Source organism: Copadichromis virginalis, linkage group LG23 (assembly GCF_057382275.1).
Source record: "Copadichromis virginalis isolate Kocher_CV1m ecotype Utaka linkage group LG23, C_Virginalis_male_GT1.1, whole genome shotgun sequence".
Lineage (NCBI taxonomy): Eukaryota > Metazoa > Chordata > Actinopteri > Cichliformes > Cichlidae > Copadichromis > Copadichromis virginalis.
In genome coordinates this window covers 16,534,284-16,554,365 of record NC_140639.1, presented here as the reverse complement: position 1 = coordinate 16,554,365, position 20,082 = coordinate 16,534,284, and the positions used below count along the sequence as shown (strand labels likewise).

At 42.0% G+C, this 20,082-nt stretch overlaps 1 protein-coding gene across 1 annotated transcript in view; it reads left to right on the top strand.

Annotated features, from left to right (window-relative positions):
• naaladl2 (N-acetylated alpha-linked acidic dipeptidase like 2) overlaps positions 1 to 20,082 on the top strand; it is a 472,039-nt gene that overhangs the window by 194,964 nt on the left and 256,993 nt on the right. The window contains exons 7-8 of the mRNA XM_085449971.1: positions 257 to 376; positions 3,246 to 3,378. Of these exons, the coding sequence (XP_085306097.1) occupies positions 257 to 376; positions 3,246 to 3,378 (253 nt within the window). The remainder of the gene's footprint in view (positions 1 to 256; positions 377 to 3,245; positions 3,379 to 20,082) is intronic.

Below are 20,082 nucleotides of genomic sequence, written 5' to 3'. Positions count from 1 at the left end.
TAATATTGTCCTAATGAGAAGCCAATGTCAGCATCTCACTTTTAGACAGTAAATATAAAGATCTGATATCCAGAGTAAGGCCATGCAGGAATTATTAATTATTCAGTGAGCTTCCAGTTGACTTGGCATATAAATACATAAATGCTACGTAAAATCTGGGTGGTGTTACCCTCAAACATATTAATAAACGATCAGAGTTTTTAATATTAATTTAGTATCGTAGATCCCTGATGTTCTGCTTGTTTTTCATCACCAGGGTGAGGTGGTGGACATCCAGTATGGCAGTGTCGATGACCTAAGAAGAGCCAAAGAGACCCTGAACCTCACCAACCAGATTGCTGTTGTCAAACTTGGCAAAATACCTTTACTATACAAGGTAAGATAGAAAGCTCCACAAAGTAATGCTCACTATACTGTGCCAATAAAGGTATCAAATGATATGGTCTGAAATGGTAATCCTGCAGCAGGAGAAATGAAATGTTTTGATCTTTAAAAAAATTCCAAGGTATGACTCAAAAATGATTTTCTTGTAATATCAGAGCTTCAAAACAGAGTGTCCTAAATGAAGTACCTTTAACTTGCATGGAAAAGTAGCACACTGCCTTCTGAATCTAAGTGCAGCTTGTTGTACAGGGATTTTATACTCAATAGCACCTAGTCCACGTGGGTTGTCATACATGACTAATTCTTCTGTTTGCCATTACCATACCTAACTTTTTTATCTGCACCTCCTTAGCACAGTGACATCTCAATCCATTTGCTTCATGAGCAGTAACATTAGCAATACATTGATTTATTAGGGTTGTTTCTCCTTGGATGTCTGCCACATTCTCCTCAAAGCAGTTTTCCCATCAATAAGAAGATGACAGGGAAAATATATGTTCCAATCCAGTTAATTAAAACATAAACACATACTAACATGTTAATTACCCTGCTCATTAATATTGTTTCACTTTTCATTAAATCAAAATGAATTCTGTTGAAAAAAATGAAGGCAGCCTCTACAAGGACATAATCAGCAATGAAATTTAAAGTTAATGTAAATGTACTGGATCCATGCATTGCATTGATTACAGCGATACATAAATGCCAACCTTGACACTACATTGTGTAATGATTAGAATAAATTATGATCTGATAACATGAACTTGCAATACAGATCACTTAGTCACCATATTCATTGTTTTGATTCAGCGGCCAGAAGTCAGTGAATAACAAAACTCTTTGTGCATGCGTTGTGCATTAAACCAATCTAATCTGAACGAGATCATTAGGTTGGGTTAACAACATGAATATATTTTAATAAAAGGGAACTATTGAATTTTATTTAAATTACAGGTGTCAAAATTCTGCAGAAAATTGTGTGGATGTATTTGGGGGAATAATGCTTTTACTTTGAGTAAGGTAAAAGATCAAATTTGATGCTTAACTCAGTTTGGACAAAAATATATCTGTGCTTGTACATTTGTGCTTCAACATTTCCAGGAGTTAGATTTTTTTAAGCATTGTACTTTTAACATTCTGGAAAGCCAATGTGGTAAGACGTTTTTGTAAAGATGATCATTATCTATTTAGAGTCACTCACAGACTTGCATAACCTCAGACAGAATATACTTTTTCTCATTGTTATTCTGCTATAACTGAAGGAATACTTCTGTACTTAATTCCTTTGTTTCAGACATTACACAACTTTTTTATGTTAAGCTATTGATAAATGACAGCCTAATGAGGTATAACAGGAGTAAATGGAAGTTAGCAAGGGAAGGAGAGGAAATGTTTAAAGTCGGGTCACTGTGCTTCATCTTGCATTGGCTTGGTTAGACTTCTAAAAATCCATTAACTGAAACAGCTGTCACATGGGACCCCTTCAAGCAACAGGCTGCTGACCCATTTTTTCCTCTTCACCCATAGTTTGTGACAAATATGAGCATGTGTGTTTCATAATGTCTCTATGTACCAGTGGCTGAGAGAAATGATCACTCCTTACGTAGAAGTAGGGAAGGATGATTGATGAGAATTGTACTCTCACTAATGAGTGTGTGACGGTGACTGCAGGGCCTAATGTTACACATGCAACTTCAGTCAAATTTGACACACACACACTGATGTGCTTATCAGTGTGTTTTAACTTATTTGGCTCCATTAACAGCAGCTAATTTTGGAAAGACATTGCTAATTGCATTATGGTCTTATTTCAGTATATTTTCCTACTGTTGCGTATTTATTCCTAAAATCTTTGATACCCAGTTATCATAAATTTGAGTTGAGTAAACATTTTTCAGCTTGTGTTCTTCTGATTTTGGTTTTCCACAATTTTTTCTGCTTTTATCATGGACTACAAACTGTGTGTATGTGTGCTGTACATGCGTTTTTGTGTGTGTGGGCATGTTTTGTAAGTGAATGGTCTTAGAAACAGTCACAGAACACATGCATAATTGAGAAACGAAAAGAACCATTAATTTGCATGACTTTCGTGTGTATAAAAAATACGTGTATTAAGGGATTTTCATTAAAAGAGGCTGATTTTTGAGTTTGTGTGTGTCTGTGTGTCCCTGAGTCCATGCCTGTGTTGTGTCCCTGTTTTCCAGTGAAGGACAGAGTTGTGATGAGAGTAGAGTGACCGTGGTTGGTGTCACATATTCAATAAAATAGTCATCTACGCTCATAAAAAACAAGGACACTACATCTTCCATGGACAACCATAAAATACTGTGCTACACAGTGGCAGCTGCAGCACACTTCATCTCTCTCAGAAACACTTCTGCATTATTATCAGTGAGGGTGACTACATAAACACAAGTGTAACCTTTGATCAACATGAAAATCAGAAACCCTCTCTCACTGTGTTAATTTTGCTCATATAATAAGAAATAAACTTCAAAAAAATTATTAAGAAATCATATCAAAAATCTTTTGGTGTATTGTTTTATTAGATCTAAATTTTGAGTTGTGACTAGTCTATACACTGATAAAGGAAGGAGATGAAGTACACCAAAACTCATGTCAAAACAGCGTGCTTTACCGTGATTTCACCCACAGTAATGTTTAATTCTCAATCTTGCTGAATTAATGCTTAATGTTCTGACTTATCACCATCTACTGCATGATAGTGAAGTAAATATTTACTTGAGACAGTGTTTATGAATAAAATAACTATAACGTTTACATGTCTTGTCTTAACAGTGATGGTATACACAGATATTTGCTATTTCTGTTTTCATCATTGAATCTTTGTGTTTGTCTAGCTATCCCTGCTGTCTGAGTTGGGTTTTGGAGGTGTTCTTCTTTACATTGACCCCTGTGATGGTCCCCCCAGTCGCCACACTTGGCATCAAGCCTTTAGAGTCACTTTAAACCCTGGAGGAAATCCTGCAATTGGTAAGTGAGCAATTTGTGTTTTTCATGTATATTTTTTTTTCCGAAAGTTAATTCAGTTTGAGCTTATTTTTATAGAACTACTTCACAACAACGGTAAAGGCATTTTATTTTCTAAGGTAAAAAAACAACAAAAAACAGGTTTAATTTTCTGTCAAAGATATTTCAAAATACAAACAAACAACTTTAGTAAAAAGTAATGCATTTCTCCAAATTAATCAAATGTAATTTGCTGAACAGTCTGACAATAACTGTCAGCTTGTTATGAAAGGGAGCTTTTTACCACTTAAAACACATATTCCTGCTATTCTTATCTAGCTAGATACTGATGATAAGTACACAAACTGCAAGCTTACGACATCTGCCTGCATGACCCCTCTGATGGGAAAGCAAAGAGAATGAGGGCATGTCATGGGGTGACATTATGTTCAGATTTACTGAGTATTTCAAAGTCATAGTCTGTGAGCAAAGCCAAGCTACAGCATGGAACAAATAAACCTGCTTAGCATTATTGTGTTAAAACCTACAAATTATATTTATTCAAAAAAACAACAAAAAAAAACAACAACAATGACAACACATGGTTCAGTTAAAGCCCTGCCTTTAAGTAAAGCTCAGTTCAATAACACTTCTCTCTGGATACTGGTCAGTGCTTGAAAATTACCTTGATCTCTGGCAGAGGATTTAATATCTTTTCGACTCTATTCTACTGTATTTAAATCACTCTCCCCAGATGAATGACCTCTCTGACACTGTCTTGTCCCTACTTCCTGTTTTTCTGCCCGGTCTGGTCAATAGGGATATGTCATTACTGCTGAAGTATCTTTAGTCCTTGTAAGAGTCCCAGCACCACAGTGGCAAGACCCACTAGAGCCCCACCAGATGTCTGGGCTGCTGTGTGAGCATGTGTAAGAGTGTATATGTGAACGGGTGTGTTGAGCTGTATATAAGTGGAAGAGAGAGAGACAGATGCTGGCTGTCTGATCTCTCACCAATCGCAATGCTCTCAGGTCCCTTGTGCTAATGCAGCTCAGAAGAACAGAGGATGTGAAAGGACACCTCATTACTCATATAAACCATACTTTATTCAACTGCAAGAGTCTGCCAAGATTAATCTCTGTGTAATTAATGAAATTAATAATAATTTCATTTATTAAGTGAAATTAATAATAAGAAGTGTCATGTGAACATGTTACAACCACGATTTAAATATAAATTTAAGTACATTAATATGCTGATGTCTTCTTAATGTGTGATACTTTTTATTGTCACCGATTCTCAGCAGCGGTCATTTGTTTCCATTATGGGATTTGAAAGTTCATGATAGTACAATTGGAAAAAAAACCTGAACAAGTGTGGTTTGTTTGGGTGGGTTCACAGGGGGAAAAGCCCTTTATGTCTAAAAAGAAGAGTGCAGATGGCTCCGCTTTACCTAGGTGTGTCTGAACAAACCACAAGTGTCATGATTCGTTGTGTGGCAGGCAGGAGAAGGACCCAAGATGCAGACTCACAGACACGGGGATAAACTTAAAGATCACAGTTTTAATGCTGGCTTAAAGGTGAAACACAAAACAGTACTGAACTAAACTGGAAAAACTAAACATGAGATGTACCAGGAACCACGGGGAGAATAACACACAACATGAGGGAGAACGCGACGCCGAACAGAGGAAGATGCAGACAGAAATAGAGGGTTAACGAGGAAAGTGGGAACACACGGGGAACACAGCTGACACAGATAACCATAACGAGACAGGGCGGGGTGAATATAACACTGACGGGAGACGGGCAGAGTCCAACAGGAAGTACACAGAGGTTCAGACAGGAGGAGAGAGCACGGGGAGAACACAGACATAACAGGCTGGGGAAAACATGGAATAAAACACGAAAGGGGACAAGGGCTCATGAATACATAGAGGGGCACACAGGGGGTGAGAGTCACAAAGGGAAAGCACACAGGGAACAACATAACAGGGCAACTCAGGAAACAGAACCTAAACAGGGAACTGAATACAAAAATACAAGAGAACTAAGAATACTGGGCCAACACGGCCCAGGACCATGACATCACCCCCCCCACAAGGGCTGGCTCCAGACAGCCCAAACACAGGAAAACAAAAACCAAACAGAAAACGACCCAGGGCGGGCGGCGGGGGCCCAGGACGGAGGGCTCGGAACAAAAAACAAAAACGAACAACAGAAAACACAGGAGCACAAGACCATAGTTCAAATAAAGTTCAGGGGGCCGACCCAGAGCCCACCGGCACAAAAGTTCACGGGTCACACGGTCGGGGGGCCGACCGGGCGGGTGGCACAGGTGACAGAGCTGGTCCGGAGGCCGGCCGCGCGGAAGGCAACGGCGGCAACGGCGGCGACGAAGGAGACGACGGAGCAGTTCAGGGGGCCGGCCGCACGGAAGGCAGCGGCGGCGGCGAAGGAGACGACTGAGCAGTTCAGGGGGCCGGCCGCGCGGAAGGCAGCGGCGGCGGTGAAGGAGACGACGGAGCAGTTCGGGGGGCCGGCCGCGCGGAAGGCGGCGGCGGCTCTCCAGTGTCAGGCGTACTGGCCGAGGCCCGGTGGGCACAGGACCAGTCGAGGCGGGAGACTCTGAGGCTGGGCCAGACGAGGACGAAGACTCTGAGGCCGCTGAGGCTGAGGCTGGGCCAGACGGAGCTGCAGAGGCTGATGGAGGCTGAACGGGCCCCTCGGACCCTCCAGCGGAGACAGGAGGCTGAACGGGCCCCTCGGACCCTCCAGCGGAGACAGGAGGCTGAACGGGCCCCTCGGACCCTCCAGCTGACGTGACGCGAAGCGGTGGCGTCGCCGCAGGGTGCCAGATAGGCACACCTGGGAGTCCAACAGCAGACGCAGGACAAACAGTTATGAAGGCCCCTGGCTGGACTAGGAGCTGAGGAAACACAGGCTGCTGAGGCACAAACCCAGAGAGAGAGAGAGCGAGCAGGTAAAAAACAGTCTATAGGGCTTAACATCTTAACACAAGAAACCATGAAGTGGACAGTGGTAGGGACCACCAGTTCTGAGCCAGCAATCATTAGGTTCCCAAAGTCCGCACCAGTCCAAAGTGGCTCAGAGGTTACTAGCCCAGTCTGTGTAGTCCTAGGAGAGGTCAACATAAGCTGGTTGGACTCAACCGGTGGTAGTGTGCGGCTCAGAGGAGCTGGTTCGACCATACGGAAAACAAGAACCACCACTCGATCCACAAAAACAAAGCTTAGATCATTAGGAGCTGACTCCTGGAAAAACAGTAAATGCACAGACATGGACCTAACCAATGGCACCGTGGTAGCATGACTGTGGTGTGTTGGATGGATGTGTTTGTTGGAACCCGTACCCGCAGTGATCTGTGGCTTCAGAGTGCTAACCCTATTGAGTGGAGAGACAGATACAGGTGAAACGGTACGTGAACCATTAACTGAAGCAGGTGACACTTCAGGCTGAGAGAGGGTGGTTACGACATTGTCCGGGGCCAAAACCCTATCTAGTGACGAGTTCATAGAGGCAGGAGAAAATGGTGTCACATAAAGCCTGACCCCAGCTTCCATCTCCTGAGTGGTGGTTATGGTGCTGGAGCAAAACAGTTCAGAACCACCTGGTTTATTACCTATGGGGAGACAGGAGACGTGTTGTGACATTACAGTGTCCTGGTCACCATGATCTGCTGTTATGTGTGCATCTTGGTAACATGCTAGGGATTCATGACCAGTGTTCACAGTCTCTGGTTCGTGAAAAGCAAGTGTAGCTGGGCACACCGGAGCACTAGCTATGCTTTTGTTGCCTTCATTCAGTGACCCATGGAGGAGCAGGGCCGGCTCAGGAGGGAAGAGAGAAACCACAGGCAACTCAGATTTAGTTGGAACTGCAGACACGGAAAGAGACACCAAAGGAAACACCTCCCTACCGTTATTAAAACCAAAGGCAGTGGGAAACCTTGTCAGTCTGTGAATCGAGTCTGTGGTCCCTGCCGGGTTGAGTGAAACGGGAGCGGAACTGTCTCTGGCCTGCGGCTCGGTGAATGGCTCATTGCTAGCCACCTCACCGGCTAAGTCCGTAGCCTCCTCACATGCCTTCCGCTCAGAGGTAACTTGGAGCGACTGGACAGTTTCACTCACCTCCGAGCGTCGGGCGATGCGGTGGCGACGCGAACGCCGTTTTCTTTTGGCCGTGGGCCCCGTAGACGTGGGAGAAGGAGGCTCCTGAGGCGTCGCAGCGGCTGAGGAGGCGGTAGTAAGCGGAGTGGCAGGCGGGAGTCCCAGGCAACTCCAGGGGCCCCCAAGGGCTAGCCGTGTCCCGCGGAAAACCTCATCGTAGGGGGGAGCGAGCCATGGCTCCTCTCGTAGCTCTTCCTCCTGTTGCGCGCATACGGCGCGCTGCCGCTCCTCGAGGTCGGAATCCGCGCCCCCCACAGCCACCTCGTGTTGCTCAGTGGAGGGCAGAACGGGCCGTGGCGGTGCGCGAACGCCGTTTCCTCTTAGGGGCGGCCGTGGGCTCAGCCTGGCCTTCCGTGGCGACCGGCTCCTCGCCCTCAGACCACATCCGTGCCAGGCAGGAAGCAGGAGACGAGTAGCCCGATCGCGGCGGCGAGGGTGGGTGGTCGGTCTGTGGTGGGACAGCTGACGAGAGCTCCTCCTCGGTGATAAGCCAGGGCTTCCAACGGAGCTCGTCCTCCCGATACGCCCGTAACACCTGCTGCCGCTCCTCTTCACCGAAGTCGCTGGCCTCTGGCATCTCCGTGCGCCACGTAGTGTAGACAGGCGGTGGCGAAGATGTAGAAGCCGATGAGAAGCGAACAGGCGGCGTAACGGTGGTGAGCCCCATGGTCCCGATCCTGACCGTTTCCGGTTCTTTCTGGGACAGCTGCCCCGGGCGGATGCCCACGGCGGACACAAGAAAGTCCCGGATGTGGGGGCGCAGCGCGCCGAATAGCCACGGGAGCCCGGACACCATCCGCTGAAGACGGACGGCTACGGTCTCCCGGTATTCGCCTCTAGGCAGCGTCGCCCATTCCTCACAGTGGTATTCCACCGTGTAGACCAAGTCTTCCTGGAGGTCCGCGGAGGGGTTGTGAGCTGCTGGGTCCAGTTCGGGGTCGCGTTCTTCTGTCATGATTCGTTGTGTGGCAGGCAGGAGAAGGACCCAAGATGCAGACTCACAGACACGGGGATAAACTTAAAGATCACAGTTTTAATGCTGGCTTAAAGGTGAAACACAAAACAGTACTGAACTAAACTGGAAAAACTAAACATGAGATGTACCAGGAACCACGGGGAGAATAACACACAACATGAGGGAGAACACGACGCCGAACAGAGGAAGATGCAGACAGAAATAGAGGGTTAACGAGGAAAGTGGGAACACACGGGGAACACAGCTGACACAGATAACCATAACGAGACAGGGCGGGGTGAATATAACACTGACGGGAGACGGGCAGAGTCCAACAGGAAGTACACAGAGGTTCAGACAGGAGGAGAGAGCACGGGGAGAACACAGACATAACAGGCTGGGGAAAACATGGAATAAAACACGAAAGGGGACAAGGGCTCATGAATACATAGAGGGGCACACAGGGGGTGAGAGTCACAAAGGGAAAGCACACAGGGAACAACATAACAGGGCAACTCAGGAAACAGAACCTAAACAGGGAACTGAATACAAAAATACAAGAGAACTAAGAATACTGGGCCAACACGGCCCAGGACCATGACAACAAGACTTCTGAAGCAAAGTCCTTTAGGAAGATAAGACCAAAGTAGAGATGTCTGACCATAATAGTGCCATGTTTGGAAAAAAGAAAAAGAATAAAGGTCTCAACCCAATTTAAATTATGTGTCAGGACATAGTGCCCTCCAAAATGAGAGAGACGATAACTTCAAGTTATTTCAACTAAAAGTGGTTCTATAACCTGCTGAATAAGTGGGTCTGCTTAGTCTTGGAAACTTCAAATTGCTGCATAATGACAAAATTGGCACTGATACTCAAATAAGCTGCACTTTTACTTTCACTATTCGTTTTTGTTTGCTACCATCTGTCAGTGCCTTTGTTTTCCTCTGTAGAATGGAGGCTAGCGGAACAACTGGAGTCTTAACAACACTTTTATTTGGAAAGTGTCAAATTGTTGGAGATTATTAAAAAATGGTCAAGATATTTTTTTTTGCCATTTTAACTACATGCAAACCATTTATTACATTTTTTTGCATATGAAATGGTGTTCTACATCATGAAAAATATCATTACGAATGTGCTTTTGGCATACAAGCAGTATGAGAAGATATTATGCCCTTCAATTTTGTAATTGTAGTTGGTCTAAAATCTGCATAAAACCTTCCATGCTTGCTGCTCACAATCAGCTGCCTTTCTTTAGTTTTCAATGAATCTTCATGAGGTCAAGATGAAAATTGGATCCACTAGTGCAATAAAGTAACCACCATTATTCCATAAAAAACATCCATTTCTGAAAGACATCTGTGTTAAAGTGCTCCACCTTCATTACAATATATTACATTTGTTTTTCAATGCCACAAAACTGTAGGGTTGTCTAAAAACATGTCTAACAAGCTTTGAATTTACTGTATCCTAAAGTAAGCATCACTGTGTCTCCTGGTGGTAAGGTGGAGAATGAGATGTAGAATACAACATAACGATAATAATAATACCCTGTATAATAATATCCTGAGGTTTCTAGTCATTTCAGGGTGGATCTATCTTTGTCACATGCCCCTATGCTAAGCACTTACAATTTACTGAAATGTAGGCCAGTTTCTTCCCCAAACAGAGGCATATTGTGCCGTTTTGTGAGACTTTTAAAAAGCTGTTGTGGTGCACCTGCTTAAGTTGAAACGCTTTTTTCTTTCCGGGCCCTTGGTGTTTTAAGAGCTTTAAAACACACTTGGTTCTCAGTGGTGTCAAAAGTAGCTCCCTTTTCAAATGGAAAAATAAGACACAAGAAGCTGTCAGTGGTGCTTCCCAGTGGAAATGCTGCCAGTGGAAGTGCCTTTTAGAGTAAATGTAATTCCACTGTTTGGAGGGCTCTGTATAATGTTACCCTAGACTTTCCACCGCCTCTCAGTGTATTGTTTGGACTTTTTGTCTTCCTCACTCTCTACTCTCTCCTCCTCCTTTCTGAGCTTGTTAATTTGACTCTTCCTAGCAGCTTTGTATCACTGCTATATTGTCTGCTGAGACAGCTACAGCAAATCAAGCTGTGTGTACTCTAACACCAGCAGTCGTTCATTCACAGTTGTGGATATTTATATGCATTCACTGTGTACGTGTGGGTTGTTGAGTGTTGTGACCTTTGAGAAGAACTAATCATTTTATATGCATTAATTAAAAAAATAGTAAGATGGTTTTAAAATGCTCACCCCTGCTAAGTTTCTTGTTTCGTATTTATTTATTTTCCTTCCATACATGTCTGTTAATGTCACATACTGTAGTACATGAGTGAAAAGAGAAACAAATCTAGTTGTATGCAGATTCCTGCAGAGCCCACAGTGTTTGCTTAGATATCATCAGCAGGTGTTCGCTGTCAGCTTTACTCCACATTGCTCCAGCATTCATCTAGTTTGATGTGCACCATGCTGCTGTAGCATTCATTTATTCTCTGAAGAGATGCCACAGCTTGGATTTTCTGGCTTGCCATATAACTGTCTTGACACTTGGTATAAAGTTGAACCAGTGCCAACACAAAAATCTGTTCTTATAGAGACACACTCAAATGACTGACTCAGAAAACATTGGCTGCAATGTTGTTTGTGTGGTGTATCAAAGCTTGATTACCTTGACTTTAATTTGTAAACCATAGTTGTAGAGTTTCACTTAGGCAGTTAATAAACAATATCGTTCGTGGAGCATCTTCTTACTATAATCATTGTAATGTATGCATGTATGTATGCATCCTATCTCATCTTCAACAAGTCATCTCAATGAAACTTTGCATGAGCGTCGTAGACATTAGGCAATTATAAACATCTGCATGCTTTTGAAATCAGGAAACAAAGCACTATGAATTACCATTTATGGCTACATTCCAACCAGGAACAGATAAAGATTAATTTAAAGTATTTTTAATGTGATCTATTCGGTAAAATGTAAGCATGTAAAAGGCTAAAATTTCATTTAAAGGAAAACATGAGCAGTATCCAACTCTTCCTGACATTACAACAGCATCTTAATATGCTTGGGTGAGCTACTGGAACAGGAAGTGGACAAGGTAAAATAATAGGGAAATGTTGGAAGGCTACTACAGATGTAATCCCAGTGGAAGAAGGTACATGAAGACGATTTGGGAGGTATGAAATTTCAGACATCCAGCATCTAGACTAACAGCAAAATAACTAGTAGCCCAGAGTTCCAACATCCGGAAGGAGCAACTGGTATCATAACTAGAGATTGACAAGGTACAACGCAAACGCTACGGCAAGGGGGAGACTTCTTTATACTTTTACTTCCTACATTTTTAAACTTTCTGCTCCTTACATTTTCAAAACAGGCTCTTTTGGGGGGAGTTTTTCTAAACACTCCCCCCAAAGAAAATCCTGTTCTTGTATTAATCACAAGGAGATGTTGCATAAAGAGACATGCGTGTGTTAAAAGTAGGACAGTGGTTTGTTTTGTTTTTTGGCACAATACCGGAACGACTGCAGGTGTCTGTAAGTTGCGGTTAGGGTACTCCGGCATCTAGCTAGCCCTACAGAAGAGGAGCGAACATAAGGGGAGTGACTTTTTTTAAGTGGCTGGTAATTTCAAATGCAACGTTTCTTTTAGCTCAACAAACATCAGCAAACACACAAACATCATAATCATCATAATTTATCATCATTATGACCAAAAATATTTACAAACATAAAAAAACTCAATAACTCCAAAGATAACTTGGTGTAAATAAACATAACTGAACTTGAACTGGCAAGCTTTCTTCTGCTTAAATACTTAAGCTATCCAAACACACTGTTCTCCTAAGGAATACTCCATTCAATGGGTAAGACTAGACATTACAATCATAATTATACACTTATGCTACTCTTTGCCAGTTCTTTACCTCCCCTTTCACCCCCCCCCCCCCCCCTTCACCTGCCCCTTCCTGTGACATCAGCAGTAAACAGGAAGCTATAAATACAGGAAGTGAGGGCACACTTCCTCCTTTTGTTCCTGAAACACAGGTAGGTGAGTTCAAAAAAAGTAAAGTGGACAAACTAACAGTTGAAATAAATAAAATGTTAACTTAATAAACTTGTCAAAAATGATTTAAACCAAGATGTTATACTAAGTAATCTTTAAAAGTGCAAAGCATAAACAAATCTGGGATAGTAAATGTTTGCAAACTACAGAATAAGTTTAAATAAACTAATCAAAACAAGAATGTTAACTAAGAATAACACGCCTAAAATCTGGGCAAATGGTGTTCTCACCCACTTTGTCACAAGAAGAGAGGTTAGATTTAGGACTGCTCAGTGGGATGTGATAAACTGGAAGGTTGCATGAAAATCCTCTGCGGTTTAGTGCAGGATAAACAGGTTAGTTCGCTGTGATGGATTTAAAGTAACAAACAGTGTGTGACTGGTGCACAGTGGCTGTGGCTTCATGGTCAGAGTTGGGTTACCTCAATTGTAGCAGAGATTCATGGTTTTTCAGCTGATGATGCTTAGATTTATTCGCTCTTACGTTCATATCAAAGTTTGTGTTTTGGGGGTTTTTGTGTTGTTGTTGTTGTTGTTGTTGTTTTAAAATGTGCGCATTTGCTTTCCTTGAGTTCAATACGGTATTTTCATCAATTGCGCAATGCACAGCAAAACGAAAATATGAAGATGAACACAGGCCATTTTTAACAGAGTGGGAGAGTTTATATTTTTTTGTTGAACGCAATGGCAAGCCATTCTGTCTTATGTGTCAGACATCATTAGCGCATTTCAAAGCTTCAAATCTTTAGCGCCACTTCAGCTCACTCCGTGCTAACATTGACCGGGAATTTCCAAAAGGGACTGAACTTCGCAAGCACGAGTTTGCCACTTTGAAAAGTCAGGTAGAAAAGCAGATACAGTTTTTCAAAAAGTTTACGAAGCGATCAGAGACCATAACGCTCGCATCCTATCAGCTGGCTTGAAACATTGCATGGGCTAAAAAGCCATACAATGAAGGGAAGTGCGTTAAAAAATGCCACAGTGACGTTGTTGAAATTTTGTCTCCTGAAAACAACAAACTAAAAAGCATGGTGTCAGACGTCCAACTGTCCCGCCACACTGTTGAACACAGAATATCGGACATTAACTCACAGTTAACTCACGGCTATTGAATCACAGTTGCACTCTGACCTTCAAGCATGTGAGTATTTTAGTGTTGCATTGGATGAGAGTTGTGATATACAAGACAAGCCTCAGTTGGCAATATTTGCACGAAGTTTTGGAATTTCCATTGCATCATCCACATGGAGCAACTTGTGTCTAAATCATTTCATTTAGATAACGTCATGAAGCCTGTGATGGAAATCGTTAACTACATCCGCACTCATGCGCTTAACCACAGGCAATTCAAGAATCTCATCGCTGAGCTGGACCAAGGGCTTCCAGGTGACCTGCCGCTGCACTGCACTGTGAGGTCTCTGTCAAAAGGCCAGGTACTCTCTCGCTTGTTTGAGCTTTTGGATGCCGTGAAACTGTTATGGAAGAGAAGGACAAGGACTATCCCAAGCTCTCGCACCTCAAGTGGATTATGGATCTGGCCTTTTTGGTCGACATGTTGTGTCACTTGGACAGACTGAACTTGACCCTGCAGGGTAAGTTAAAAATGCTGCAAAGTGTGTTTGCACCAAACTGAAGCTGTTCAAGATGCATAATCAAAAGGGAGATTTAACGCATTTTACTGCTCTGCGGCTGAGTTGGAGTTGATCGATCTTTGTGAGGAGGACCAATTTAGACCATTGAGTTCTGGAAAAGTGTGCCAATGGAAAAATATCCCAATGTCAAATGGGCTGCGCTTAAGATACCGTCAATGTTTGGGTCAACATACGTCTGCGAGTCTGTTTTCTCTACCCTGAAACATGTGAAATCCAAGCATCGATCTGTTCGGACTGACACTCATGTGAAAGAATTGCGTCGAGTGACAACAACGGAATACAAGCCAGATCTGAAGAGAACTGTTCAAGGCAAGGAATGCCAGATTTCCCACTAAACATCATGCATTGTAAAAGAAAAATGCTATTGTAGATTATTATATTTTTGTTTGTGGACTTGGTCGAACTGAGAGTTTGTGTGTGTGAGACAGTGCACACAATGTTCATTGTTGAAAGTGACTGGCGTGTGGTTTTAGTACTGTAGGAGTCCATTTCTGTCATCATGTTGGTGTGTGACATTTACAATAAATCTGACTGAGCAGAGATGTGTGTATTTTTTGTGTGTGTGTGTGTGAGAGAGAGGGGAAAGGATGGGTGATGCCCATGTGTGCCCATGTGTATGATGTGGCTCTTTGTGGTAACACAGTAAAAAAAAAAAAGTGGCTCTTGGTCTCTGACTGGTTGGCCACCCCTGATCTAGAAAAACACAGCATAAAGTCAGTGTAGAGGATGGAAATCAGCTAGAACAACACATGACATTTTGCAAATCTACAAAGAGCAACAGGTCAGCTGATCACAGCCTATACACAAAGAAAATCTACTGGAGCTCACAATAGAAATTATTGTTATGAGTTATGATTCTTTTCCTCATACTGAGCCACTACAACTAATTTAAGGGTTCCTCCACTTGCTGAATCCCACTTTAACCCCTAACTATATATATTTTCCTGTTTAGAAGCAACGTCACCCTCTACAATGTAGGCAACAGAAAATAGATCATTTTATTTTCATTCTTCAGATTCAAGCAGAGTATAAGTAGAATAAAAAAGGTTTGTATTTCCATCTACTGATATTATTTTATCGTTACATTAACATAGTACAAGGTCCAGTTAGCTCTGTACAAAAATAGAGACATCCTCCAAAGGGCTACTTTTTACTTTCTTGCTTTGAGGACATTTCCGAGCCTATACTTTCTTATTTGTACTTGCATAAATAACATGAATCAGTACCTGAACTTTTACTGGTGTATTTTTTAACAGTATTTGTACTTCTACAGTACAGAAAGTCTGTACTTTTGCCAACTCTGGTTATCTGTGATCTTAACCTTCCTGCCTTCTTGGGACCTTTTTGTGCCACTGCTATGTGTTAAATGGCTGCCATTTCCACTGTGTTCAGTGGAATATAACCAAACTTGCCACAGGATAGTTTTTACCTGTCAATGTTAATATTCCAGTGTGAATTCCTTAAATCAGCCTAAAATGGCTGAGCAGCAGAAATCCCCACACCCATCACCCTGGGGACCATTTTCTGCCCATTGACTTCCATTATAAACGCTATTTTTCAACCCCAAATTATCATCATATGATTTTATTTTTTCTTCTTTTCTTGGATGTCAATGAAGACTCAGGGCCTTGAAGTTTTAATTTTTAAATTGCAAAAAAAATAATGGCAGGTCAAAATGTATGTTGGTGCCAATCTTTGGTCCATCTAAAGGCCTACTTATAATGACAATCACATATTACTTCAACTGGTTTTTTGTGGAAATATTTAGTTTCGTTTTTTGGTTTTTGGGGCTTATAACACAGGGCGCTCATGTAATAACACTGGGATTTGAAGGGTTAAAACAACGAAAATATAATTAAAACTTTACATGAATATTTCAGGGAGAAGTAGTTTTACAAGGTTGGCTAATTTAAAGTGGAATAAAATATGGATATATGGTCTTTTTATGGCGTGGCTGAGAATGGTCCCTAGGGTGATGGGTGTGAGTTTTTTAAAGGATGGCAGGAGGGTTAACTAGGTTATTATTTGTTATCAAATCAGAATTAGAGGTATTCTATACCCCAACAAGACACTGACCAATATGTTTTATTTCTACGAGGGTTGATTTTGTGGAACTAAAACAGATAACCAGCGGCCAACTTTCTGAATAAATGATAAACAGCAGTATGCAAATGTTAAGTTTACTATTATTAGTGCAATGATGTTGAATAATATTGCTGAAACCCATTTTCAACCTGTCTTGCTGAATTGAAACTAAATGCTATATCAGTCTGAGTGCATTCTTCGTCAGAGCTGGGCTTGAAATCAACCTTGTTTGAAGTGCTAATGATAGCATTGATTTCTCGATAGTGAAATCATAACGTTTTACTTACTGAACAGGTTCTGTCTGGATATATAGTCAGGGTTTTGGCACCAGTGGTGGTCCTTACACATCCACCAGCCTCACACCTTCTGCCACCCTCTGTAATGACTTTCTAAAGTTCTTTGTAAACAAGATTTCCTCCCTGCAGTCTGTCATTCCATCTTCACCTTCCAATCCCTGTGTTTTGTCTTTGTGCCATTCTGCCTTTAATCAGTTCGAACCAATCTCTCTCTCTCAGCTGCATGAAATAGTCTGCAAGGTTAAGACTACCAACTGTTCCACTGATGCTATCCCCTCTCGGCTTCTGAAGCAGGTTCTGGACTCAGTCGGACCTTTCCTTCTGGTCCTGATCAATGCCTGCCTCAGTTCTGGTTGTTTTCCAACACCCTTCAAGCACGCTGTTGTTCAACCTCTCCTTAAAAAGCCTAATCTAGATCCATCCCTACTCTCTAACTATAGGCCCATTTCCAACCTCCCTTTTCTGTCTAAAGTACTGGAACGAGCCGCCCTCACGCAGCTCCAGCTATTTCTTGACAATAACAATCTCTATGAGAAGTTCCAGTCTGGTTTTAGAGCTCGGCATAGCACAGAAACCGCCCTTCTGAGAGTTTTTAATGATTTGCTTTTAACTGTTGACTCTGGTTGTGCTGCTGTCTTAGTAACCCTGGACCTGACAGCAGCCTTCGACACTGTTGATCACAACATACTGCTATCCCGCCTTCAACATTGCGTCAGTTTAAAGGGCACTGTCTTAAAGTTTTTCCAGTCCTATTTGAATAATAGGAGTTTTTCTGTTCACCTTGGTGAACTGTCATCTCCCAGAGCTCCTTTAACCTGTGGCGTACCTCAGGGGTCCATACTAGGCCCCCTGTTGTTTATTCTGTACTTGCTCCCTCTGGGCGATGTGCTCCGTAAACATAATGTGTCCTTCCACATCTTTGCCGATGATATTCAGATCTACCTCCCTCTGAGGTTGAACTGCAATGTTTCTTTGCAGCCGCTACTCTCCTGCTTGTCTGACATTAAGACTTGGATGACTCTTAACTTCTTACACCTTAATGAAAGCAAAACTGAAGTCATTGTGTTTGGGCTTCCTAAAGATCCCAACTTCTCTCTTGACTTTTTGGGACCCCTAACCTCCGATTGCACTTCTTCCATTAAGAGTCTTGGTGTTATTTTTGACAATGCTTTTAAACTTGATAAACAAATCAGCTCTGTAGTTAAGGGATCTTTTTATCATTTGCGGATTTTAGCCAAAGTCAAGTCTTACCTTTGCAGGAACGATCTAGAAAGAGTGGTCCATGCTTTTATTACTTCACGGCTAGACTACTGCAATTCCCTCTATGCTGGCCTAGATCGTTCCTGTCTACATCGCCTTCAACTGGTGCAGAACGCTGCCGCTCGCCTGTTGACCGGTTCAAAAAAAAGAGACCACATCACTCCGGTTCTCTGCTCTCTCCACTGGCTCCCAGTTGCCTTTAGGATTGATTTTAAAATCTTATTGCTGGCTTTTAAGGTTTTAAATGGCACTGCACCTTCTTACCTGTCAGAACTCCTTAGAACTTATCGCCCCAGGAGATCTTTGAGGTCAGCCGACCTGATGCTTTTAGATGTTCCCAGGTATAAATTAAAGACAAAGGGAGAGAGGGCGTTTGCTGTGGCTGCACCCAGACTGTGGAACAGTTTACCTCCTCACGTCAGACTCTCCAAAAGCCTAGAAACTTTTAAAACCGCTCTTAAAACTCACCTCTTTTCATTGGCTTTTAGAAAGGTTTAATTTATTTGTTTTATATATTTTTATTTTATTTTTATCAGCGAGGTGTTATTACGAAATTGTGTTCTATTGTATTTTTATCTGTATTTACTGTACAGCACTTTGGTCAGCCTTGGTTGTTTTTAAATGTGCTCTATAAATAAACTTGACTTGACTTGACTTGACGAATAAGTATTTTTGACATTGTTCTCTTAATTTCAACAATGAGGCAATCTGCATGAAAGGCATGCCATGCCCAAGACTCATATGAGAGCAGACCACAGGAGGGAAACAGAAACTGTGTTCTTCCTTTGTGAGGAAAAGAGAAAAATAATTGTTTCTGGCACCTTTTTCTGCCAGACGAGTCATGTCTTTTGCCAAGCTGTTGCCTCTGGTAGTGAGGCAATTTCCTCTGTCTTTTTAATGTAGCTGCCATGCGTGCAGTTTTTCTTTCACAGATTTATTTCTGGATCCCCTCGCTGTGATAAACAAATGAGCGCTGCTGGTCATCGGCTTATGATTGTTCTCCATTATGAGTTCACTTTGATATTTCGGTATACACTACTGGTTGTGCATATGGCTACGATTCCATAATTGTGTTAAACTTTAATATGTAGCAATTCTTACTGCAGTCCTCTTATGTTGCCAAATATAGTATATTCAAACCACTGCACTGTGTAAATTTCTGAACTGTTTGACACATGGCTCATTTTTACAGCATCCCTTGGGTTATTTAGACACCTGCTGGATTCAAATGAACCCAAGGAATGGAAATGTAGTCATTAACATACTGATTCAGATACAAGGTGGTAGTAAGACATCAACTCCCCTCCTTTCACTGACCAAATATAGCAACGTTAATTTAAAAACTAAAACGGAAAGACACAATGGCTGTCATCTGCATCAAGATTTTCATACTTAACTGTAACTAAAAAACAAACAAACAAAAAACTAAACTAAAATTAGGGTGTACCTTACAATATAGCGCCTTGAGGCAACTATTGTTGGGATTTGGCACTATATAAATAAAATGTAACTGAATTGAACTAAATTGAATTGAATTCTGGTTGGAGAGGCAACTCTCTGTATGTACTAATATGCATGCACCTCAGTGTTGAAGTAAAATTACCTCGGTACACACACACTTTGTCTAGAACTTTAGGTTCTAGTTGGTTCACCAACATTTTCTAGAAGTCACTGAATTCTTTAATATTTGATGGTTTCTAGTTGTAGCCACACCTCTATCAGGAAATTATATTCATAATCTTGCTTCCACTTTCACTGCCACTTTGTAACTATGTGGCATTACTATGATATCTGACTGGCAAGAGATATAGTTATCACTTAAAGTATTCGGGTAAGTTTGGATTAGAAAAAAACATTAATCGCAGCTCTGCAACATACCAACAACATGAAGTACCAATACTTACTATAAGTACTATAATGGTACACTCATACATAACGGTTTACTCTATTGACATAGAATGGTGCCACTGGCTGGGAGGTCCGCAATCATGTAGTATCTTCACTATATTAATTTCCATTAAATTACACCGGATGACACAGTGGTTTAATAATCTCTCATTCTACTTTTCTGTTCCATTTATATAAAAGAAATTATATTTCTTATGGTCAGAGTTCATATTGAGACTTAATTTATGATCATAAAATGACACAGAGTGCTGAAAGTTGGTTTTTCATCAAATGGTCTACTGTTGGGTAATAAAATAGAGCACTGAGCTT